The 25,816-nt window shown below is 46.0% G+C and overlaps 1 protein-coding gene across 2 annotated transcripts in view; it reads left to right on the top strand.

The window, feature by feature from the left end:
• PM20D1 (peptidase M20 domain containing 1) overlaps positions 1–25,816 on the top strand; it is a 197,331-nt gene that overhangs the window by 151,740 nt on the left and 19,775 nt on the right. For both annotated transcript variants that reach the window (XM_089677375.1, XM_089677374.1), the window contains exon 11: positions 25,059–25,224. In XM_089677375.1, coding sequence (XP_089533501.1) covers positions 25,059–25,224 — 166 coding nt within the window. The remainder of the gene's footprint in view (positions 1–25,058; positions 25,225–25,816) is intronic.

Genomic DNA, 25,816 nt, shown 5'->3' with positions numbered 1-25,816 from the left:
GACGTGGGTTTCCACAAGGACCACCACATCAGCCCTCAGTGATTTTAGTTGAGACATAATTGCAGTCCGCTTGGGCCGAACTCTCATACCGCGGACATTCCACGTCAAAAACTTAAGAGCGGCCATGACACTATAAAAAAAATAAGATTGGGCAGGCGAATCCCCAGGTGTAGAACAGGGCATACAGTAGAATCAGGAGGCCGTACTGAATACAAGTATACACCAATTTAGGATATAGGTAACTGAGTCCCATACATTGTATACAGTGAGATCATGGAATCAACATTGGACAGAACAATAGTCCTCTCAAGTTTGCCAAAACAATAAAAAACAATTAAAAACAATTGAAACAAATAAAAAAATTAACCATAGACTCTGAACCAGCATGAGAGAGGGAGCAAAACCGTGCATCCCGCTCCAGTTGGCTAGGGAAACCACACATAAATAGCGTTGCAAGATAGAAAATAAAAAACACCAGAGCTCCGCCCATAGCTGAAGTCCATAGACAAAGGACAACATTCACTCCCAGGGCATGAGAGCAGAACTAGGGGAATGAATACTTCGCTGAAAAGCAGTACCCAACTTGGGCTACAAGGTGTTCCATTGAGAAAATAAAAAAAAAAAATAGACCCAGTAATACAAGAAGTAGGAAAAAAATATAATAAAGAGGGAGGGAGAAGGAAAAAAGAGGAAGAAGAAAAAAATAAGAGAAACAATTACAGGAAGAGAAACGCGGAATAAAAAAAAAAAAGAGAAAATTGTAAAAGAAAACGAAAGGAGCGAAAGAAAAGAAAAAAAAGGGGGAGAGAAAAAAAAAAAAGAAGGCATAAGAATAGCAGAGAGAAAAGACTTGAATGAGAAAAAAAGGGACCAAGTGAAGAGGGGAGACACCAAACATCTAGAGAGGGGAGGCCCAAGACTCACAAAAAAGGGGATATAGAATACAAGGCGAGAGGGGCTGAAACTGAAACACAAAACATAGAGAAGGAGAAAAAATAAGAAAGAAGGGAGAAAAGGAGTGGAAAAGGAATGAATACCGGTGGAAAGAAAAGAAGTGTGGTGAAGACAGGGAGAATTGGGGGAGGCAAAGACAATATGATATATTCACAGAGCTTTGGATTAGGGGGAGACAAGGTGTAATAACAAAGGGCGGCCCAGGAATAACAGGGAATGCATAAGGGGAGAGAAAAAAAAAAGGGGGAAACAAGGAGGAGAGGGTACATCAGGCCGGAGCAGGTCCAAGTTCCGTCCATTGATCCAACCAGGTCATCACCGATTCCGGGTCTTCAAAAAAATTAACCTTGTCATCCCCCACAACCCGAAGTCTAGCAGGAAAACGCATAGGACACATGGTGGATCCGGAATTGCCGCTTAGCTTCCAGGAATTGCGCCCAACGTTTTTGGACCTCAGCCGAAAAGTCAGGAAAAACCATGATTCTAACATTCTGGAACTGAATACTTCCCTTCTCCCTGGTAAGACGAAGAATACTGTCATGATCCTGGTAGTTAACAAATTTAGCAATAAATGTGCGTGGTGGGGCCCCCTTGGGTAGAGGCCGAGAGGCCAAGCAACGGGCGCTCTCCACCACGAAGGTAGAGGAAAATGCCTCCCTACCCTAGGTAGTAGTGAGTAGCGACTCCAAAAAGGATGCCGGGTCGGAGCCTTCCACACTCTCGGGCAGCCTGACAAACCGGAGATTGCAGTGGCAAAGCCTGTTTTCCATGTCATCTTGCTTTTGCAGCACCGCATGGAGCTGATGCTGGAGGCGTAGGGTGGTAACTTGAATTGGCGGCAGATCTTCTTCCACGTGCCTAAGCTGCGCTTCCGCCTCCGTGACCCGCTCACGGAGTTTCTGTAAATCTTGATGAATTAACGAGATATCAATCTTCACCTCCTAAAAAGTTAAGGTACTCTGGCAGGTAGAGATTACTTCCAGCACCTTGCTAGTATCAGACTTTGCTGGTACCTCTGAGGCCTCAACGCCACCTTCCACCATGCTGTCCCACTCCTTATGGCGGAACTTATCAAGTTTACCGCCTGCATCAGCACCCTTCTTTGGCGGTGCCATAGTACCAGGAGATGGAAAAAAGTTTAGCAAGCATGACGGGTGTTAGTATGAGCAGGATAGTAGTCAGGATCAGCAAAAACAGATGAGTCTCAGATGGAGCTCCCAGAAGTGCACCCTAAGTCATGCCGCTCTAGGCCACGCCCCCCCAAGTAAGCATTCTTAACTAAAAAAAAAAGAAAACCTCCCACTGTATGTAGGAATTTAGCTGCCTTCTCTTGCATGCTCCTGATATGAACTAAGGATTATGCACTATGGGAAATGTTCAGGAGATCACAAAGGATCATGTAGGCAGAAAAATACAGTAAGAAACTATTTTATGAAAAGCAGTTTACAGGGCAATTAAATAATGGGTGTGTATGGTTTATTTTTTTGGGAATAAAGATATTGTTTAGTGTCAATTTAACTTAACAGATCATGGGAGGAACTAAATTTTATAGGGACCCTCATTGACCTCTCACTGTGGCATGTGTAAAAAGTATACCTAAATCATGAAAATGTACAGTGTGCTACTAGGGAACAATGCTCGTGATCAGGGGCGGACTGACAACTCATGGGGCCCCCGGGCAATAGGGGTTCATGGGGCGCCTGTGTCCTTGCCCAAACTCAAAAAAGTATATGAAAAAGGTACCAGGGGCATCTCATGGGGCCCCCTACTGACCCCGGGCCCTCAGGCAGTGCCCGAGTTTCCTAATGGTCAGTCCGTCCCTGCTCGTGATAGAAGGTGTGAAGAAAGCGAGGAAGTAGTGTAGAGAATTGAATTTTAACCTTCGTTTTCCAGCTAACTACTCTTTCCCCTGAATCCTGAAAATTCTTCCTGAACGTAAAATTTTTATGTCCGTTTTTGAGAGAAAAGGCAAATCTGCTAAGAAACACTGAAATACTAGTCTGTCCTATAAAAATGAGTCAAGGCATACAGAATTCAGAGTGGATTGGCAGTAGGTGAGTAATGAGTACACCAGGAAACTTTATCCCCTTCGTGCATGAGGGTAAAACAAATCTTAACGCCTAACCACAATTTTGTAACTTTGTCATGTGTTAGCAAAACCGTACAGATCATCACAACTACTTTGTGCATCCAGGTGGATTATATCGCTTAATTTTTAATTTTTTTTTTATTACCAAAGGAAAACTGGCCCAAAGTAATTAAAATAAAAACTTTTTTTAAACTTAGCTGTATATTTCTTGCTGCTACCATAACCTACTACCAAAGAACAACCCAAAATAATTTCTCCTGCTCCTGAAGATCGCAGCGATACCACGTATGTGTGTTAGTTCTTGTTTGTACCCATAGTACAGCCCAGAAACTATAGTGCACAATTTGCCTTTTTTTATATAAATCCTGCCACTAACTAACACTGATAATAATTAAAAAATTAAAAAGAAAAAACCTTAATCGGGCCCCCCCGAGGAAAATGTATCTCTTTCCTCCTCCATTCAGAGTGAGAGAAAACAAAGGGGGCGGGCTTCACAGTGACTGATCTCTGTGATAGCCAATCAGAGGCTATCACAGGCATCAGGTGACCTGGAATCTGGAGTTTTGGGTCCCGATTGTTATAACGGGACCCGGAGCTCTCAGTGACACCCTGGTCTTTGTGCTGGGAGTGTACCATGCAGGATTAGTATCATTCAAGCAACTTCAAATAGTCTTTTATTTAACTGATATAAATGAAATAAGATTAGATAGTATTGCTGCTGCTGACTGCAATTCCCCTTGAGTTTTTTTTTTTTTTTTGTAGAGTCCATTATCTTGTAGGAAGTAGTTTAACCCATTGTATAGACTGGCTACTGTGCTGTATCTTTTATTTAACATCAGAGATAGAGATTTGAAAAATCTAGTGATAGAGGTTTTTAACCACTTCCCGACCGGCCGTTGTATATAAACGGCCGGACGGTGGCACTGCAGGGTCGGGTGGCCGTCTATAAATGGCCTCCCCGCACCCTGCTTGTGCGCGCTCCCTGGGAGCGCGCAGCACCGCGATCCGGTGCCCGCTGTGTCCTCCGGACACAGTGAAACACCGATCGTCGGACGGAACCTCTGTACGAGGTCACGATCATGTGATCACTGATTGGCCAATCAGTGATCACATGCAAAGTAGTAAGCAAGATGTCACTTCTGACATCATTGCTTACTATGTGTGAAATCTGTGAATGATCACAGAGGTCACATGGTACAAGGCTATTCACAAAAGCCTTGTACCATGTGACAAGCTGTGACCAATCACAGCTCACTCTGTATTTCTCAATGAGTGCAGGAATGCACACAGAGAGAAAGAGAAATGATTGCTTTTCCATCCTATATGGGTGTAAAAGCAATCAGTGTAAAAAAAAAAAAAAAAAATCTTTATCACCCCTCACAAGTAGTACAGTGTCACCATGGTGACACTGTACTGCTAGGGTGACAGTATGTAAAAAAAAAAAAAAAAAAAATAATAATATAAAAAAATAAAATAAAAATGTAAAAAAAAATGTTTAAAAATAATAATTTTTGCTTATAAACTAAGTTGGATTTTTTTTTTTTTACTAAAAAGATAACGGAATAAATTTTGGCTAAGATTTATGATGAAATATTATTTATTTGCAAAATGTTATAAAAAAAACACTTTTTTAAAAATTTTTTGGACATTTCATTTACATAGCAAAAAAAATACAAATCCCAGTGGTGAATAAACACCACCAAAATAAAGCTTTATCTATCTAAAAAAAATGGTAAAAAATTCATTTGGGTACAGTGTTGCATGACCGCGCAATTGTCATTCAAAGTGTGATAGCGCTAAAAGCTGAAAATTGCCCTGGTCAGGAAGGGGGTAAAAGTGTCCGGTCTGGAAGTGGTTAAAAATATTACATAAAAATCCCATTTTGGTGGGGGGTGTGACATATTGATGGCGAAGTGAGATGCTCCCTGTCTCAGACAGATAAACTGGTGGTTTTTCGCTCTTTTCTGATATATGGCTGACCTCCCTAAGCTTCTGTGAACTTTCCAGCTTCCGGCCATTGCTACCTGGCCTCCCACTCCGTGAAACCTGGCAGTGTATGCCATCCAAGAAATCCAAGCATTCTACGTCACCGACTTCGAACACCTGAGCTGATTCTGCTTTTCATATGATTGTGTCTGGCACTTTTTTTTTTTTTTTTTGGTTTTTACAGGTTTACCACCTGATTGGATTTTACTGTTTCTTTGATTTTCCCAGGTATTGCCTCTGGACTTTTCTGTGTTCAAATGCATGTCAAGTCTGGCTAGTTTGTTAATTTTTTTTTTTCCTTTCGGTAAATTTACATATGCCTCAATGTGTCTGTGAGGCTGTTCTATAGCACACATATGTCTGCTTTTATCTTAGCTTTGTTGCCCACTGCTTCATAGGCTTTTGCTATGTTACTCTTTTATTTGATAGTATATTTAGTGTTGCATACTGCAATTTGTCTACTTTAATCTTGACTCTGTATGTCTATATTATTGAGATTTTCAACACTGTGATACCCTTCCCTGGCAACCTTTTTGTACCCTTTTCAGATCTGATTTTTTGAAGGGCTCACTCACTCTCCAACTTTTCTTTCTTTTTTTTTTACATTAAAATGCCTGCCCAGGAAAGTTCTTTCTCTTGGGATTTGTGGTGGTGAACTTCTCCCATAATGAGGCTGTAGTGTCTTTTTCTTGTTTTATTACTACACTATTATTATATTACATAGTTACCCTGAGGTTAACACAGAGGACAAGGGGGCACTCTTTCCGTCTGGAGGAAAAGAAATTTAATCTCCAAACACGGAAAGGTTTCTTCACAGTGAGAGCTGTGAAAATGTGGAATGGACTCCCTCAAGAGTTTGGTTCTGGCAAGCTCAGTGGATTGCTTCAAAAAACGCCTGGATTCTTTCTTCGATACACAGAATATAAGTGGATGCTAACATTTTATAGGTAAAGTTGATCCAGGGATTATCCGAATTGCCTCTTGGGGGATCAGGAAGGATTTTTTTTTCCCAGCAGGTGCAAATTGGATCGTGCTTTGCTGGGGTTTTTTTTTGCCTTCCTCTGGATCAACTGTGGGTATAGGAATATAACTTTTTTTTTTTTTTTCTATGGTTGAACTGGATGGACTTTTGTCTTTTTTCAGCCGGACTAACTATGTAACTATATACATACATAGTTAGTCTGGCTGAAAAAAAACAAAAGTCCATCCAGTTCAACCATAAAAAAAATAAACGTTCTAATCCTACACCCACAGTTGATTCAGAGGAAGGCAAAAAACCCAGCAAAGTATGATCCACTTTGCTGCTGCAGGGGAAAAAATTCCTTCCTGATTCCCCGAGTGGCAATCGGATATTCCCTGGATCAACTTTACCTATAAATGTTCGTAACCAGTGAGCTACTATGTAGTATTAAATAAAGTGAAATAAATATATTTTATAAATAATATTCCTATTAATGTGGTTCACTAACACTTTTTACACATACCCATATAACTGTGCAAGAGTGATTAATATATAATTTTATGTGTCGTCCTCCACCAATATTAAAATTATCTTAATGAAAACATATATGTGTTTTATACCACCATTAAATAATTAATTTGATGCCTGTGTCAATCTACAAAATAATAAATAATGTGCCTTTGCCAATATCTAAAATTTATAATAATGCAATATGTGCTCAAAATAAATATTCATATAAATACACCAATGTAATAAATGATCGATTCACAACATAAAGTTCAAATGTGCAAATACAACAATTTCAATTATAGTCCACTCCGTAATTATGATCTGGATGTGTATAGCTTATTTACAGGTGAAACTCGAAAAATTAGAATATCGTGCAAAAGTTCATTTATTTCAGTAATGCAACTTAAAAGGTGAAACTAATATATGAGACTCATTACATGCAAAGCAAGATAGTTCAAGCCATGATTTGTCATAATTGCGACAATTATGGCTTACAGCTCACGAAAACCCTAAATCCACAATCTCAGAAAATTAGAATATTACATGCAATCAATAAAACAAGGATTCTACATAGAATAATATTGTACCTTTGAAAAGTTTAAGCATGCATATGTACTCAGTACTTGGTTTGGGTCCCTTTTGCAGCAATTACTGCCTCAATGCGGCGTGGCATGGAAACTATCAGCCTATGGCACTGCTGAGGTGCTATGGAAGACCAGGATGCTTCAATAGCGGCCTTCAGCTCTTCTGCATTGTTTGGTCTCATGTCTCTCATCTTTCTCTTGGTAATGCCCCATAGATTCTCTATGGGGTTCAGGTCAGGCGAGTTTGCTGGCCAATCAAGCACAGTAATCCCATGGTCATTGAACCAGGTTTTGGTGATTTTGGCAGTGTGGGCAGGTGCCAAGTCCTGCTGGAAAATGAAGTAAGCATCCCCATAAAGCTAGTCTGCGGAAGGAAGCATGAAGTGCTCCAAAATCTCCTGGTAGATGGCTGCGTTGACCCTGGACTTAATGAAGCACAGTGGACCAACACCAGCAGATGACATGGCTCCCCAAATGAACACAGACTGTGGAAGCTTCACACTGGACTTCAAGCATCTTTCAGTGTGGGCCTCTCCATTCTTCCTCCATACTCTGGGTCCTTGGTTTCCAAATGAGATGCAAACGTTACTCTCATCAGAAAAGAGGACTTTGGACCACTGAGCAACAGACCAGCTCTGTTTTTCTTTAGCCCAGGTAAGACACTTCTGACATTTGTTGTTCAAGAGCGGCTTGAAAAGAGGAATACAGCATTTGAAGCTCATGTCCAGGATCCGCCTGTGTGTGGTGGCTCTTGCTGCACTGACTCCAGCCTCAGTCCACTCCTTGTGAAAGTCCCCAACACATTTGAATGGCCTTTTCCTGACAATCCTCTCCAGGCTGCGGTCATCCCTGCTGCTAGTGCACCTTTTTTCATCCACACTTTTCTTTTCCACTTAACTTTCTTTTAATGTGCTTTGATACAGCACTTTGGGAACATCCAACTTCCTTAACGCCCACTTCCTGGGAGGAGCTTGGTGTGGAGAGTTGTGTGTGGACTTGCTCTCTGACTTCCAGAGGCCTTGTTTTGGAGCCAGGGACTGGATTCCTCTCCCAGCCCAGGAGAGATGAGTGTTCCCAGGCAGGACCCTGGAGGCGGGGGTCCCCCCCAAGGGCCCTAGTACCGGCCTCATACTTACACCTACTGAGGACCTGGGAGAGGGCCCCAAGGCTGGTGAGTCATATGCAGTATACCGCGGACGAGTGGCCACGTACGTGAAAAGGATCGCTAGAGAGGAGGAAAAACTTTCTCAGCTAAAGATGGATTTGAAGCGCTACAGATCGACATACAATAGGGTCTGGAGCTCAAAAAGACAGACCATGAGGCCTGAGCTGGTGAGGTTGGAGCAGGCGGTCCGTCTGCAGGAGGAGCGAGTGTCCACCCTGAAGGCTGCAAGTGGGCTGCTGAAAGAAGTACAGCAATGAAGACCGCTTTAACCACTTGCCTACCAGGCACTTATACCCCCTTCCTTACCAGGCCAATTTTCAGCTTTCAGCGCTGCCGCACTTTGATTGACAATTGCGCGGTCATGCAACATTGTACCCATAAATTTTGATCATTTTTTTCTCACAAATAGAGCTTTCTTTTGGTGGTATTTAATCGCCACTGGGCGCTTTACTTTTTGCGCTATAAATAAAAAAATTGCAAAAAATTTGAAAAAAAAAAAGTTTTTGTTTCTTTTATAAAATTTTTAAAACAGGTATTTTTTCTCCTTCACTGATGTGCGTTGATGAGGCAGCACTGATGGGCACTGATAGGCGGCACTGATAGGCGGCACTGATGGGCACTGATAGGCAGCACTAAAGGGCACTGATAGGCAGTACTAATGAGGTGGCACGGATAGGCGGCACTGATAGACAGCACTAATTAGGGGTCACGGATAGGCAGCACTGATAGGCGGCACTGATAGGTGACACTGATTATGGGTACTGATAGACGGCACTGACTGGCATCACTGCTGGGCACTGACTGGTGGCACTGACTGGCAGCACTGGTGGGCGGCACTGGTGGGCAGCACTGGTGGGTGGGCACAGGTGGGTGGCACTGGTGGGCACAGGTGGGTGGCACTGATGGGCACAGGTGGGTGGGCACAGGTGGGTGGCACTGCTGGGCACATGTAGGTGGCACTTCTGGGCACAGGTAGGTGGCACAGGTGGGGGCACTGCTGGGCACAGGTGGGGGCACTGCTGGGCACGGGTGGGCGGAGCTAGTGGGCGCACTGCTGGGCGGAACTTGCGGGTGTCACTGCTGGGCACCGATCATCAGGGCACTGATCATCAGTGCCCTGATGATCGGTGCCGATCCCCGCTCTGACAACTGCCGGTTCTCGGCAGTACTTTCCTCACGATCTGACAGCGTGAGGAAAGTGCAGCCGAGAACCGGCACTTGCATTTCCCTGTGATCAGCGTGTCATTGGACACCGCTGATCACGTGGTAAAAGGCCGCTGTGATTGGCCTTTTACCACATCACGTGATCAGCTGTGTCCGTAGGACACAGCGATCACGGAGATCGCCGGGTGCGCGCTCCCTGGGGCGCGCAGGAGAGCGCGTTCTGGGAGGACATCATATGACGTCCACCCAGAACTGGCCGGCCGTGGTGAAGCCGTCATTCGGCTATGCGCGGTCGGCAAGAGGTTAAACAAGCAAGGGAGAAGACTTTTTCTGCAGCAAGAAGCCAACCCAGAGATGTACTGTCTTCAGAGGAATCGTCTGACACCACAGCCGGGGCATCGGCTGCAACAGTCTGCCCAATGGAGGGATCCACTTCTGGAGAGGCAGTGAGTGAGGTGCTGGTGTCTGACCCAACTGCACAGCAGAAGCCGGATTGGGGAACACAGATGGAGGAAAGTGAAGAGGCCGGGCTGATGGATTTCATTACAGAGATGGAGTCCCCACTGCAAGGCAGGCGGTTTGCCTTCACATCTGAGGACACAGATTCTGAGATGGATGAAGATAAGTGCCCAAGACCGGTGATACTGAAGGGGAAGGAAAGAGCTGTGTTTGTGATGCTGGAAAGGATTTCCAGAGCTCAGGAGAGAGCTGCAGGACTGAGAGTGGGGAGTGTGGAGGCAGAGTTACAGAGTGCAGCTGAAAGCAAGACTGTGAGTAAAGCCATGGACATTGAGGGGGAGAGAGTGTCAGCTGCAGCCATTGTTAATGTCTGTGTTGCTGGTGCAGTAGGAAAGCCTGTCAGTGATGTGTCTCCCCTGCCTGTGCCCCCCCTGCTTGTGTCAGATGTGCACAGTGTGGAGAGCAGGGTGATCCCCACTTCTGACCCGGCTTCAGTCCCAATTATGGTGCCTGTTCAGGCTTCAGCCCCTGCTGTTAGCTCTGCCCCTGTCTGTGCCTCCATCCCTGCTCCAGGCCCTGTTACTGTGCGGGGCCCCACCCCTACCCCCCATTCAGTGTCAGTAATGGCTGCTGGTGGTATATCTAGTGTTACAGGAGAGCCGGTCAGTGATGTGTCCCCCCTGTGATGTGTCAGATGTGCACGGCATGGAGAGCAGGGTGATCCCCGCCTCTGACCCGGCTTCAGTTCCTGCCCATGCACCAATCATGGTGCCTGTTCAGGCTTCAGCCCCTGCTGTTAGCTCCGCCCCCATCTGTGTCTCCATCCGTGCTCCAGGCTCTGTTACTGTGCGGGGCCCCGCCCCTACCCCTCGTTCAGTGTCAGTAATGGCTGCTGGTGGTAAATTTAAGGTTGCAGGAAAGCCTGCTTGTGATGTGTCCCCCCTGCTTGTGTCAGATGTGCACGGCATGGAGAGCAGGGTGATCCCTGCCTCTGACCCGGCTTCAGTTCCCGCCCATGCACCAATCATGGCGCCTGTTCAGGCTTCAGCCCCTGCTGCTGGCTCCGCCCCATCTGTGTCTCCGTCCCTGCTCCAGGCTCTGACAATACCTTTGTCCCCACTCATAGCCCCATGCAGGGCCCCACCCCTGCTGCTGGCTCAGTGTCTGCTTCCAAGGTTGATACAGTCCGAGCTCCTGACTCGGTTTCAGCTCCGGTGTCAGGACCGGACTCACTGCTTGACATCCCTGCCCCTACTGATATGATGGCTTCAGGGCGGGGTCCCATCTCCGCTCTTGGCCCCGCCCCCACCTGAGCTCCCGTCCCTGCTCCTGGATCCATGTGTGTTCAGGGCTCCGCCCCTCCCCCCAGCTTGATGTCAGTCTCAGCTGTTAGTGTGACTGCAGTCCCTGCTCCTGGCTCGGTGTCAGCTCTGACGTCAGGGCAGGTCACAGTGCCAGCAAGCCATGTCTCAGCTTCTGTTGTGGCTCCTGTGGAGGGTCCTGCCCCTGCCCTTAGCCCCACCCCTGTCCCTGCTCCCCGTGTGAGACCTGCAGTGAGTTACTCTGCAGCTGTGAGGGGGGGTCAGGGAGGAATGAGAGCACCAGAGGTGCAGACAGGAGTGTTGGGGTCTCCAATAAAGAGGCGTAATGTGGTTCAGCTGAGATGGGAGGGCAGAAGCTCCCCCCCTAATAGACATGAGGTGGTGGATAGGATCCTAGATATGGGATTCAAAGCCTTCGAGATTTTTGCCTTCATTGCTCCCTTGGGGACAGGGGAGTTTGATATCTCATTTGTCAGACCGGAAAGCTTGGATCTGTTCTGGCAAAGATACGAAAATGAATGGAAGAATACCCCCAGGTGGGAGGGGCTTATCCCCAAAGTGGTGTCCAGGCAGTCCCTAGTAAAGAACGTGACCATATTGGTCAGAAACGAATCCATCCCTGCAGCAGATATTATAGTGTGGCTGAGCCGGTTTGGGGAGGTGATGAACCCACTCAGGAAACAACTTGATGACAGGGGGATATGGACGGGTGGGTGGTCAGCAGTAGTGAAGCTGCAGGTTATAGATAACCAGACAAAGCATATACCATCGCCGGCCTTCATTGACAAAGACAGGCTGGTGATTTTCTATGCTGGCCAGCCCAAAGTCTGCTATAGGTGCGGAAATAGGGGACACTTTGTGTCCACATGTAGTGTGCTAAAGTGTTCCCTGTGCCAGGGGATTGGTCACCTATCCAAGGATTGCCGCCTCATCAGGTGCAACCTCTGTTTGCAGCTGGGTCATTCCTATAGCCGGTGCCCAGAGACATTACACAACATGCCTGAGGTAATGGAGGAGCTGGCAAGGATAGATGCTGAGGAGGTAAGAGACAGTTTGGGCCCTGAGGGGCAAAGTGCGGCAGTACCTCCAGAGTTAGGGGTGTCAGTTGAGTCTCCTGTTTCTGTTTCTTCCCCTGCTGTAACGTATTCCCCTGTTATTGTATCTCCCCAGGTGTTGTCTGCCTCTCCTCATGTGTCTCCCTCATCAGAATTGTCAAAAATTAATGAGGCTGCCAAAGGGGCTGGGATAGCAGATCATGTTATGGCCCCTCCTCTAGTGCTGCTCCCTAAGAGGCACAGGAGGTCAGCAAGGGCCACTAGGGCCATGGGGAGGGGACGGGAGGAAAACCAGCAAGGTCTGGATTCTGGGGTGGGTGGACCTGGGAGAGAGGATGAGGCTAAGGAAGAGGGATGGTCAGTGGTAGGAAGGGGTGGTAGAAATAGACCAATCCTATCATCTGCATCATCTTGCTCTTCTATTGAGGTGGGGGAAGTTTCCCTAGGGAACAAATATAGTTTGCTATCTGAGGATAAAGGTGATATTGTACCCCTATGGAGGATGAGGAAGTAGGGGGTTCCCTCAAGAGGGTCAGATCCCCTGCTAAGGTTGGGAAAACAAAGGTTAAGAAACGGCCATCTCAATTATCTTAATGGCAGTTCCCGCTCCGATAAAGGTGGCAACCATTAATGTTGCCAGCATTAAATCTGTAAGTGCAAGAAGTACAGCCTTCTTTTTGCTCAGCAAGATTGGATCTGATGTTTTGTTTTTGCAAGAGACCAGGCTTGATAGCCTGGCTGATTTACACCTGGCCAAGAGGGAGTAGAGATGTGGTCCCTCTTATTGGTCTCTTGCGGCTGAGCCTTACAGCGGAGTTGCGGTGCTTTTTACCGGCATGGTAACGTGTCGGCGGGTCATTGAGGTGGAGATTGGAAGGTGTATGGTCCTAGACGTCCTCGTGAAGGGGCAGGAGTTACGCCTTATCAATCTATATGGTCCCCAGTCAAAATGGGATAGGAAATGCCTTTTCACGAAGATTAAGCCGTTCCTTTTTATGTCCCGGCAGGTTGTCTTTGGATGTGATTTTAACACCATCACTAGGCTCAAAGACAGGAAAGGCTCCACTGACAGGCTGGGATATGATAGCGTTTTTTTAAATACGATAGTCAGGGATGCAGGTCTGGTGGACGCCTTAATTAAGTGCAGCCCAGACAGCACGGGGTTCACATATAGAAGAGGTAGAAGTGAGAGTAGGATAGATAGGTTTTTTTTAAAGGGGGACTCCGCTTTCTCGGCGCCTGAGTGTCGGGTGGTGGAGTTCTCTGATCACCTTTTATTGACTGTGACTTTGAATGCTTCAGATTCGCCGCTGAATGGAAGGGGTGTCTGGAGGTTGAATTCGGCTCTGCTGGAGGACGAAGAGGTGAGACGATCCTTTGAGGATCTTCTTCAGGCTCAGGAGACCATCCTGGATTTCTGCGGCAGTAAGTCGGAGTGGTGGGAGCTTACCAAAGTGCGGATCAGCAGGTTTTTCAAGGCCCTAGGTAAAAGAAAACCGCTTGAAAAATACATTGCCTATCAGCAGTTGCGGAGGAAGCTTGATCGCCTTGTCTCCGAAGGTGGAGATTCTGGGGCAATCTCAGAGGTTAAGCTGCTCATGAAGAAGTATCAGTATGATCGGCATGCCTCTTTGGTTCTGGAGAGGGACTACGGGAAATATCACTCGCCCGACCCTTACCAGAGCTGCAAACAGAGCATAGCAGTTAAAACGATCAGTGGTCTGAGGGATAGTATGGGATCCTTAACAAAATCCAGGTCAGGGATCTTGGAGGTCTCAAGGGCTTTTTTTGAAGATCTTCTGAAGGAGAGGCACCTTGATTGGGCAGGGATGTCAAGCTTCCTGGATTCTACACCAGGTTTGGAAAATAACAATCCGCCTGCAAGTTTGACAAGTGTGATCACAACTGAAGAGGTCGCCAAAGCGATAGATAGTTTGGCCATTATGAAGACACCAGGGCCAGACGGTTTGACAGCTGAGTTTTTTAAGACCTTTAAATCTCGCTTGGCACCTCACCTAGCGGAGGTGTTTAATTGCTGTTTAGATGAGGGTTCACTCCCTCCCTCCATGAGGAAATCAGCTGTGATCTTGCTGTCAAAAGGTAAGGACTCAGCGATGATTGAGAATTGGCGCCCCATTAGCCTGCTCAATGTCGATAGAAAGGTTTTGGCTAAGATCCTTTTCTGGCGCTTGTCGTCAGTGGCGGACGGTCTACTTTCGCAGCAGCAGCACTGTTCGGTCCAGGGCAGGAGCACCTTCTCAGCGGTGTTAGCTGTCCGGGAGGCTCTGGATTGGTGCAGGGCTGATGGTTGTGGGAAGTATTTGCTGGCGCTGGATCAAGCTAAGGCTTTTGACCGGGTTGATCACAAGTACCTCTGGCATCTCCTTGGCAGGTATGGCCTGGAGGGGAGGTTCATTGGATGGTTGCAGACATTGTATAAAGGGGCTGAGAGCTTCATGTTGGTCAATGGTTGGGTTGGGCGGCCCTTTGAGGTTGGTTCGGGGGTGCGCCAGGGGTGTCCGCTGAGCCCTTTGCTTTATGTCTTTGCCATCGACCCCTTCATCAGAAGGCTAGATGGCGGGGTGTCCAGGGGCGCTACTGGTGAGTCACCTCTGAGGGTCGTGGCTTATGCTGATGATGTGTCTGTTTTCATCTCTGGGACTAGTGAGGCGCAGGAGGTGGTCTCGGTGATGAAGCAGTATGCGGAGGCTTCAGGCTCCAAGATTAATCATGACAAATGTGAAGTTTTCTGGATGGGTAGGGAAGGTGAGGGTTTCAAGCTTCCGGATGCCTTCCCAGAGCCCCGCCAGAAGATCAAAGTGTTAGGCATCGAATTTGGACCTGATGATTACAGTAAAACAAATTGGGAATCCAGGTTGTCAGATGCTGATGTCAAAAAGAGATGCTGGAAGGGTTGGCGGTTGTCCTTAAGGGAAAGGGTCAACCTAATTAAAACCTACTTGGTCCCCATTTTCTTGTACGTCAGTTTCGTCTGTCTCTTGCCAGAGTCTCTCTACACGAGGGTCTACAGTTGTTTCTTCCAGCTGTTATGGGGGAACAGGCTGAACCTTGTGAAGCGGAATGTGACTTACCGATCCCGGCGGGAGGGTGGCCTAGGTATGGTCAACCTGTTTTCTTCTCTTTGATGTTTATAAAGCATAACATTGGTAATATGTTGAAAGAGAACCCGCCGACATGGGTGAGCCTTTTTCAAGTTTGGTTTAGACCTTTTCTGGGCTGCTGGGAGAGAGGCGGGCCAGTGAGAAGCTTGCGGGTCAAGCACGGTAAGCTCCCGACTTATGTCGCCCCGTGCTTGAAGATTCTTAGGCGGTGGTGTGTGACTGCGGAGGAGGTTAGGTCACTCCCTGGGAGGCTCTTGAGGGAGAGGATTGTGGCCTCTGCGTTTCATGCACCGCTGGCCTTGAAGGATTGCCCAGGCCATATTCTGAGGGAGGGTTTGCGCTTGTTAAATATGGAAAGGGTTCCCTTGAAATTTAGGGACCAGGCCTGGCTTGCGTTCCACGGCAGGCTTTACGTGAGGGGAAATTTGAAGCACCGTTCTCTGGATGACCGAGGTTGTCCGAGGACGGAGTGTGGGGGTGAAGTGGAAAGTATGGACCATTTCTTGCTTCAATGTCCCTTCAATGTAGAGGTGTACAAAGAGGTGGGGAGGGCTCTAGGCATCCCTTTCCTGCACTGCATGTCTTATGCAGAGTGGGTATATGGGGCATTAGAAAGTCATGCTGGCTTTGATTTAAACACACTTTTTCTAGTTTGTCTAGTTGTCCGTTATTTCACCTGGAATGCACGGTGTCAGGTCTCTTTGTGGCAGAAGGTCCTTCCTGTCCAGGTGGTGGTGCGTGACATCCTTGGTGAGGTGGGGAAAATTCGGGGTCTCGAGAAAGACAGGCTGCGGCAAAGGGTCTGGATAGAGGCGTGGAGGAATATCAGGCCTGTAGCAGCAGTCTGTTGATCTCTTGGTGTGGTTGCTGTCCTGTGTCTTTTCTCTTCTTTCACTCCCTTAGATTTTGTTGGAAGGTTGTTTTTTTTAAATGGCTACGTACACCTGAAGGTCTAGGTTACTTAGCCTTTGTTGGGTAGAGTATTAGGCTTTTTCTTTAAAATTGTATATAGGCTGCTAATTTACAATAAGTGAGTTTTTTTTCCTCACAAAAAAAAGGTTGTTTATATATGTTGGCAGGCCAGAAAGGCATAAAACACTTGAGCAAGTAAATCTGTGCTGTGTAAGGTATATATAAATATGGATGATATATAGGGCTGTCTTATTGTTTATATTTGTCATGGGAGAGTTATCCAGTATTTTTTCTTTGTCTGATACCAAGTAGGTGGTTTATGTTATTTATATGTGTTTACTTTTGTATAAAACTATGTTGCTGGTTGCAAGATATTTTTTTTTAATAAAAATATTTCCAACTTCTTTTGCAATTACCTTTTGAGGCTTTCCCTCCTTATGGAGGGTGTCAATGCTGGTTTTCTGCACAACTGTCAGGTCAGCAGTCTTTCCCAAGATTGTGATTCCTACTGAACCAGACTGAGAGACCATTTAAAGGCTCAGGAACAGTGCGCATGCGCGGCCGCCGGGATCGAGTGTCCCGGCACTAGCTCCGCATATCTCCGGCACTGATAGCAGCCCATAAAAGGGCATAGTGCTGCTTAACCCCCGGGGCCCCCCCTGCCTTGATCCGGATCTCGGGCACCTGTCATCATGCCCGGAAAAACGGCGGTAAAGAGCCGTGGCGGCTCCCAGATGCGGCTCCCTGCGGGGACTGGGGGATCCAAGATGGCAGCCAGATCGGCGCCTGCGGCTCCTGGTGCCCCCTTTGCCTCTCTTACGGCAGCACCTCTCCCTCGGAGGGAGAAGATGGGCTCCTCTTCCCACGCTGGTCCAGGGAGGACTGCAGCAGCATCATCAGCTGGGGTGAGTGACTCCCTGCAGCCCCCCCAGTCACCCTCCAGCCCTGTGCCACTAGAGTCCCAGGCTTCGGCCTGTTCATTGAGCCATGACTCCCCTGCATCCTCGCCCTTGAGCAGTGAAATAGCTGCCATTTTTTCAGGCCAGCATAGCGGTCCAGAGCCCACGGATGATAGCCCGGCTTCCTCACCAACAATTCCTCCTGACCCGCCTCTATACTCTGGTGATGCGACTTTGATTGCTCGGTTCGCAGATTTGCTGCAACGCGAATTAGAGCTACCTCAAAACTGGCGGCTGATCTTAAGCAGGATTTTCAGGCCTTGGGCCACCGTCTAGACAGTATTGAGGCTAAAGTTGATGCGACAGTCCAAAGTGTCTCCCAAAATTCTAACATGATCACCAACTTGCAAGATCGCCTGGAGGAGGCGTATTCTAAAATTGATGATCTGGAAAATCGGGCCAGGCGATACAATTTTTGCATTGGAGGTCTTCCTGAGTCGGTTAAGGAGCTTACTAGCTGCGCGCACACCCTGATGCGGTCTGCTATGCCTGCTATTGATGACCTTCACCTTGAGATTGATTGCATTCACCGGGCACTGATCCCCCCCCTGGCAAGGGGGGCCTCCTAGAGATATCATCGTCAAGCCTCATTTTTTCCAGATTAAGGAAGCGGTTATGCGGTATGGCAGGGAGAATCCGGATATAGAGCTTGCAGGGCACAAGGTACAAATCTTTGCTGATGTCTCGTTGGCCACTATCCAGAGGCGGCGATCCCTCAAGCCACTTCTCTCTCACTTGGTTCAAAAGGGCATTAGATATCGTTGGGCCTACCCTTTTCGTCTACAGTTCATTCTTAATGGAAAGTCCTATGGGTTTGCTACATTCCAGGATGGCGAGGAGTTGCTGCTTTAGCTGGGTATTATATCTCGCAGTCCGACATCCCATTCCCCGACGGGATCGGCTCCTCGACCTTTTCCGCTGCTCCAGCCATTGTGGACTACTCCATAATCTAAGAAGAAGGGGTCCCGGAATCCACCTGGGAGGATTTCTTGAACTTCCGTGTCCTTTTGGGGACTTTTCACTGGGATATGTTAGTTGGTGGCGGCCTCTCTGTGGCTGCTGCTGTGTTGGCGGAGGGGGGGATGGGCTGGGGGTGGGACTTGGGGTGTTGATTGCATCTGTTTGCTGAATACCATTTCCAGTGGTTTTAATTGTTTTGTTTTTATGTTCAATGCACTGTGCTTTTGATTTATTGTTGATGGGTTATAATTGCTGTCTGTGCCGGAGAGTGTCTTTGTGCTCTCCCTGATTGGAAGACTCTTCCCTGGGATTGTCTCTCTGGGCAGATCTATTCCACCACAGGGCTATTGCTCTGTATTTCCTGGTACATTATTTTATTCATTTAATAGTGCTGTTTTGTGTACCGCGGTTACTTGACATTTGGACTTTTGTGTTCCGAATGTTCGCTTTTCTTTTTTCTTTTTTTCTCCGATTTTTTTCTCTCTGTCTTTTTCTGATTTTTTTTTGGGGTCAGCTGGCGACATTTAAGGACTTCTAGGGATCTTCCTACTCTTAAGGAATGAGGGGTCTTTATCATGCTTAGCTCCATAATTATTTATCATGTCTTCCCTATGGTCGACTAGCGGAGAAATTCGTTTAATTTCTCACAATGTTCAGGGGCTTAATTCCCCATCCAAACGCATACAGGCCTTTAGCTCATACCACTCCCTTGGGGCGGATATAGTTGCCTTACAGGAGACTCATTTTCCCCCCTCCTCTCCACATTATATCCATAAAAATTACCCTCTCTGCTATTTTGCTAATGTTACAGAGAAAAGCCCTATGCTTTTCTCGGCGATTGTCCTTTACCAAATCTAAAATTATCCGGGACAAGGAGGGGCGATATCTTTTGGTAAAGGCCACTTGGGAGGAAACCTTATCACTTTTCTAATTTATTATACCCCCAATACCAATCAGGTTGAATTTTTCCAATCTCTGCTAAGCACTCTGGTCGGAGAATTTGAGGGTGACGTTATTCTAGCTGGTGACTCTAATCTAGCGTTGGACCAGACTCTGGATCGTTCCCAAACCGCCGCGCTTCAGCCTCCTTCTAGACGGAGCCGTAAATTGGCTCAACTTTTATATCGCTATGACTTTATTGATGCATGGAGGGAGGCTAATCCTACTTCTCGAGACTACTCCCACTACTCCGGGGCTCATAATAGTTATTCTCGCATTGATCATATTTTTCTTCATACATATTCACTCCCCAAACTGGTTACTGCTAAAATCTTTTCCACGCCCTGGTCTGACCACGACCCAGTTTCTATCACCTTATCGTCCGAGACTCCTGGTAAGACGGCTTTTCATTGGCGTCTTAATGACTCTATTTTGGGTAATCCCTCTCATTGTCGGGGAATCTCCTCACACCTACAAATATTTTTTGACTTTAATAAAGCAGTGGACACGAACCCAGCGATTAATTGGGCAGCTCACAAGGCCTCAGTCAGGGAATATATTATTCAACTTTCTTCTCGTTTAAAAAAAGCCCGAAATGACCTACTTGCTACTAAAACTCAATCGTACAATGACCTGGTTGCTCAACATAAGCAAAATCCCAGTTCTGATTTGTTACTTAAACTTGACCAGGCCCGACTGGAACTTAACTTGTGTCTTACTACCACTGCGGATAAACAACTTTGTTGGTCTAATCATAAATTTTTTACTTGGAGGGACAGGCCTGGCACCCTGTTAGCATGCAAGCTGACTCCTAGACATTCCCAGATGGCCCTCCCCAAGCTCAGACTGGACAACGGTTCGTTATCCCGGGACCCTGGTAAGATCCTCCACAAATTTAATTCTTTTTACTCTCAACTTTATAGTTCGCCCAAAGGGGGTTGTTGTTCTTCCTCTCTGGATGCTTTTTTGGAGTCTATTTCACTTCCCCTCCTCCAGGAGGCCCATAGGAAGCTAATGGAACGACCTATCTCCTGTGAAGAAGTTGGGAATGCGGTGAAATCCCTTGCCTCTCATAAGGCCCCGGGAATGGATGGTCTTCCCAATAATTACTATAAAGCTTTCCCTGACATTCTGACACCCCATATGGCCCTGTACTTTAATTATTTGCGGGAGGGGGGAGTGGTACTCCCAGATGAAAATAAGGAATTCATTAGTGTCATTCCCAAGCCTTTCAAGGATGCCGCTATGGTCTCCAATTACCGGCCTATTTCTTACTTAATTGTGATTTAAAGATTCTTACTAAAATCCTGGCCCTATGGCTCCATAACTTCTTGGCCTTATACATTCATGATGACCAATCAGGATTCATAAGTGGTCGACAAACATCGGACCAAATTAGGCGGACTATAGCTTTGCTGTCAGCTGTGCAGTCCAATTGGGATGGATCGTCGCAGAGGGAAATTCTACTACTGTCACTGGATATTCAGAAGGCATTCGACAGTCTATCCTGGGACTATTTGTTTAGAACGTTGGACAGGTTTGGGTTTGGCCCTTATTTTACGACGCTGTTGCGGGCCCTCTATTCTACTCTGTCAGCTCAAGTTTCCATTCGTGGACATAAATCAGTCCCTTTTTTGATAGAACGAGGAACTAGACAGGGATGTCCTCTTTCTCCGTTGCTCTTTGCGTTGGCGATGGAACCTCTTGCGATTGCTATTCGCGCTGATTCCACTATCTCGGGTGTTACCTGTGGTCAACGGGTTCATAAATGCGCCCTATTTGCTGACAATGTTCTTATGTACATATCTAATCCTCGAACATCTCTACCTGGTTTCTTCCATCTGTTTCATTGGTTTTCTGATGCCTCCGGTTTTACGCTCAACTCATCTAAAACCGTTGCTTTAAATATCTCGTTACCTGATTCAGAGGTTCGCTACTGCCGGGAAAATTTTGATTTTCAGTGGGCCCCTGGTTCTCTCCCCTACCTGGGGATTCTCCTCATGAAATCTTTATCGACGTTATACAAGGCCAACTATCTCCCGCTTTTCAAACAACTTAAAAATGACTTACTAGAATGGCAGGTTCTTTCACTTTCCTGGTTCGGTAGAATGAATTCTATTAAAATGACCTTCCTACCAAGATTATTGTACTATTTCAGGACGTTACCAATTATGATCCCCAAACGAGAACTGGTCTTACTACAGGCAGCAGTCTCCAGATTTGTGTGGAGGGGAAAGTGCCCTAGGCTGAACAAATCTACCTTATTTTCTTTGAAGAGGCATGGCGGTTTGGGACTCCCTAATCTTTTCGCATACTTTCAGGTGGCCCAAATAGCACAGCTATCTTGTACTACGGCCAGGGGATATGTCCCCCAATGGGTTGGGATTGAGGCTCTTTCGTGCCAACCATATGCTATTGGTACTCTCGTGTGGCTTCCCAGTAGATTGCGCCCTCCTATTTTGTGTCCTACTCTATCCTATTCATTGTCAGTGTGGGATAGATGGCGAGCTCGTAAACCTTTCTTCTCTCCACATACCCCGTTGGCCCCGGTGTTTGGTAATCCTGAGTTTTCCCCGGGTCTATCTTTCGCGAGGTTCCAATGGTGGATTAATAAGGGGTTGTTACGTATTGGGGACTATTTGGATGGGGTTCACCCTCGGTCTCCTCATTATTTTGTGACTTCTTATAAGATGCCTCACGGAGAAATATTCCGTTACCATCAACTTCGCTATTTTATTGATAGCAAGCTTAGACTACTCACAGAACCTTGTGACCTCTCGAGGTCTCCTGTGGGATGATGCGAGGTCGCTTGTCCATTGTTTATGCTTCGTTGGTTGATCCCCTCACTAAATTATCTTACATGACTCTATGGGAACGGGATTTAAATAGTTCATTAGATTTAGATACCTGGCGGACTGCGGCCCATGCCCTATCAAAGATTTTGATTAACACTGATCTTGTTGAATCTAACTACAAAACGCTATTTCGATGGTATTTGGTTCCTGCTCGCCTAGCCATAATGTATCCTTCTGTTTCATCTGGCTGTTTCCGACGCTGTGGTCAAGAGGGTACCATGTTCCACGTCTGGTGGAAATGTCCAGTTGTGAGTAGGTTCTGGATCCGCATATTTAATTTTCTTTACTCAGTGACAGGAATTAGTATCCGTAGATCGCCGGAAGTGGCCTTGTTCAATATACTACCCTCTGATGTTCCCAAAAAATCAATTAAATTATTTTAAATATAATACTGGCGGCTCGCATTACCATAGCTAGAAGTTGGAAACAATCCTTGATCCCGCTGGATAGAGTGAAACAAAAACTTAACTGGATAATGGTTAATGATAAACTGACGAGTATTGTCACTGACGATGTGTCCAGATTTGAGAGGACATGGGAGCCTTGGATTAATTATATTACTGTATCGTGAGTGTCTGGCAGCTGACCCCCCCCCCCTTATTTTCTTTCTTTCACTTGGGAGTAATTTCCTTCTTCGTCTCTCTCTTCCTCTACTTTATTCGTTGAAATTTTTTTTTTTGTCACTTTTGGTTAATTTTGGTTTAATTTGTGTTTATTAATTTATGAAACCTGTATGGTTATGACACTTTTTGTGTGAATTGTAATGCTATTGTCTGATAATCTTTTTACGTACCTAGAAGTGTTATGATTCTGATTCTACATCTTGTTCCACCATGCGGGTGGGCCCTTTTTTTTTTTGTTTGCCATCTTGTTTTATGCTTTAATATGCTTGTTTCTCAATAAAAAATATTGAAATATAAAGGCTCAGGAACCCTTTGCAGGTGTTATGGCTTAATTAGCTGATTAGAGTGGGACACTTTGAGCCTAGAATATTGCACCTTTTCACAATATTCTAATTTTCTGAGATTGTGGATTTGGAGTTTTCATGAGCTGTAAGCCATAATCATCACAATTATGACAAATCACAGCTTGAACTATCTTGCTTTGCATGTAATGAGTCTATCTCATATATTAGTTTTACCTTTTAAGTTGCATTACTGAAATAAATGAACTTTTGCACGATATTCTAATTTTTTGAGTTTCACCTGTATGTGCTCACCTCACTTTTAGCCAAACTGTTAAGCAAGGCTAAAATCGCTGTTGTGTCCTTATGTGGACAAGATGGTAATTTTCATACTTTAATCATGTTCAAAATTGATGGGTAAACTGTAATACCGGTATTGCATTTCTCCCACTGGGGGTCTCCTGGACTTGCTGATCCTTGTTTGTGTAATGGTTGGATAGGGTTTTCTCCCCTAGTCCTCCAGGGGTCTATACACTTCCGGCAAGAGAATAAATACATAGTGTCTTATTCTTTATAAAAGTAGCTTTATTTAACCTCCAAATGCGCACTCACATCATATAAAATCAATTTGTGCTTTCCAAGATATATAATGCCTCAGTGTGTGCTTGTCAGGGATCCTACAGCGGTAGCCTCTAGCACTCCACAGACCGGATTCCCCCAAGGCGCGGAATCTAAGTCCCTACCTGCTTGTTCACCAGGGCCCCTGATGGTGGGGATGGACTTGGAGCAGGCCGAGACCAGGTCGCGGCCCCTGAGTTCACCCAGCTGTGGTAGAAGCACCGTTGGAGGTGTATAGCAGGTGAGAGTCTGATGTGAGGAGGTCACAAGAGCAGCGTCAGGCAGGCCGGGTCGGTAACAGTGGTGGCGGCGTGGTACAAAATCAGCAGGCAGAGGAATAAACCGGTCACAAGCCGGGTTCGTTAACAGGAGATCAGAACGTGCAGGGTTAAGCAGGAGAATGATCAGACAAGCCAGGGATCAGAACAGGAGACAGACAGCAAATCAGGGTCAGGCAGGGTCGGCAACAAGACAATCTACTAAACAGGAACTTCAGGAAACAGGTAAGACCATACGGCACTTGAGCATTGCAAGAGCTGGGTTTAAATAGGCCGCCCAACTCCTGACAGGCGCTCCTGGGTCCTAGTGCCTGCCTGGCACCGTCATTGGTGACAGGCGTGCCTTAGTCCTAGTGCCCGCCTGCCTGTATGTCTTGTCAGGATTCTACGCATGTGCAGATTCGATCTTCCCATTCCCTGACATTGCTCTTGCACACTGTCTGTACTCGCCGTGTGTGGTGTGAATGGCGCTGTGACGTCAGAACCCCTCCCCTACGCGTTGCACCACCGGGTCACGTGGCTTCATCAGGCATATTATTTATTATTTTGTAGATTGATGCAGGCATCAAATTATTTAATGGTGGTACAAACACATATATGTCCTGTAGTAGGTTTAAAAATGTTTGCCCTTTAACTGTCCCTGCAGTACCATTACTCCAGTCAATTTCTGGGTAGTTAAAATCCCCCATTATTAACACTCTCCCAGCCCTTTCGATCTGTGCAAGGAGCTGAGTCTCCACCTCCTCATTAACACTGGGTGGCCTATAAAACTCCAATGATTACCTTTTGTAGTATGCACCCCATGTGCAGTTCCACCCATAATGCTTCAGCCTCATCACACTCTCCTTCAACTAGGTCCTCTTTCACACTCATTCTGGGAGCACTTCTCACATAGAGACACACCACCACCTTTTTTTTTTTTTTTTTTTTTACCTTGTCTCTCCAAAAAAGAACATAGCCAGGACCCCACAGATCCTCGTACTTATTCAGCAATAGTCCTTTTCTCGGGGGGGGGGGGGGGGAGACCTTTTTCTTATTTTTGATTTGTAAGTAGCCTCCTATAGATTGTATTTACAAATATGGATCATTCTTTCCTTTATCCAGTGCTTTCTTGTTATTAACCACCAAGAAACTCTGTATGTGGTCTATAATTTGATTGTTCATTCATGGTGATAAGGTTGTTTCTCTGTACCTATTTCTGCTTTGTTGTTATTCCGATAAAAAATAAACATATTTGTCTACATTCCATTTTTTTTTTCCAGGTTTTAGACATTGTAAGGAATACTATTAATGATGAAAGAGTGCAACTTTCTGTCCTGAATTCATTTGACCCCCTTCCTATTAGTCCTTATGATGAGTCAAACTTTGGTTACCAAATACTACAGCGAACCATTCACTCTGTGTTTTCTGGAGTGCCAGTAGCACCAGGTATGGTTTATAATATATTCAGTATAGTAAATTACTGTTAAGACCAACAAAAAGCACACAGGTATACATTTATAGGCCCCCAGGATTTGTGCTTGGGGACCAGAGAAAATTCAAAATTTATTTTTGCAGTGTGGATTCCTGGTCTATGGGAAAAAAAACAGCAAATACTTTATTGTACCTTATGCTGCAGTCCCACAGTAGCTGGTGCTCTACTTTTCTCTTCAACACCAGGGTATGTAGGTAGGCCCTTGGCATCCTTACTTACAATGCAGGACTGCTGGTCTTGTAGTGTATGTGATGACATCAGAGTGCCTGTGCTCCGAACAGCATCAAAGAGAAGCAACTGGTGAGGCTCTCCTGCACTTCAAGGGTACCTTTTGATTTTACCAATAGTTAAGTTTTAAAGTGGTATTGAACCCAAAAATGTCACACTATACAGTGGGGCAAAAAAGTATTTAGTCAGCCACCAATTGTGCAAGTTCTCCCACTTAAAAAGATGAGAGAGGCCTGTAATTGGCATCATAGGTAGACCTCAACTATGAGAGACAAAATGAGAAAAAAATCCAGGCAATCACATTGGCTGATTTGGAAA

Source organism: Staurois parvus, unplaced genomic scaffold (genome assembly GCF_062004578.1).
Source record: "Staurois parvus isolate SC_StPar_1 unplaced genomic scaffold, SC_StPar_1.0 ptg000185l, whole genome shotgun sequence".
NCBI classification, from domain to species: domain Eukaryota; kingdom Metazoa; phylum Chordata; class Amphibia; order Anura; family Ranidae; genus Staurois; species Staurois parvus.
Note: the sequence above shows the minus strand (reverse complement) of the source record. Positions and strands in the feature narration are given on the sequence as shown.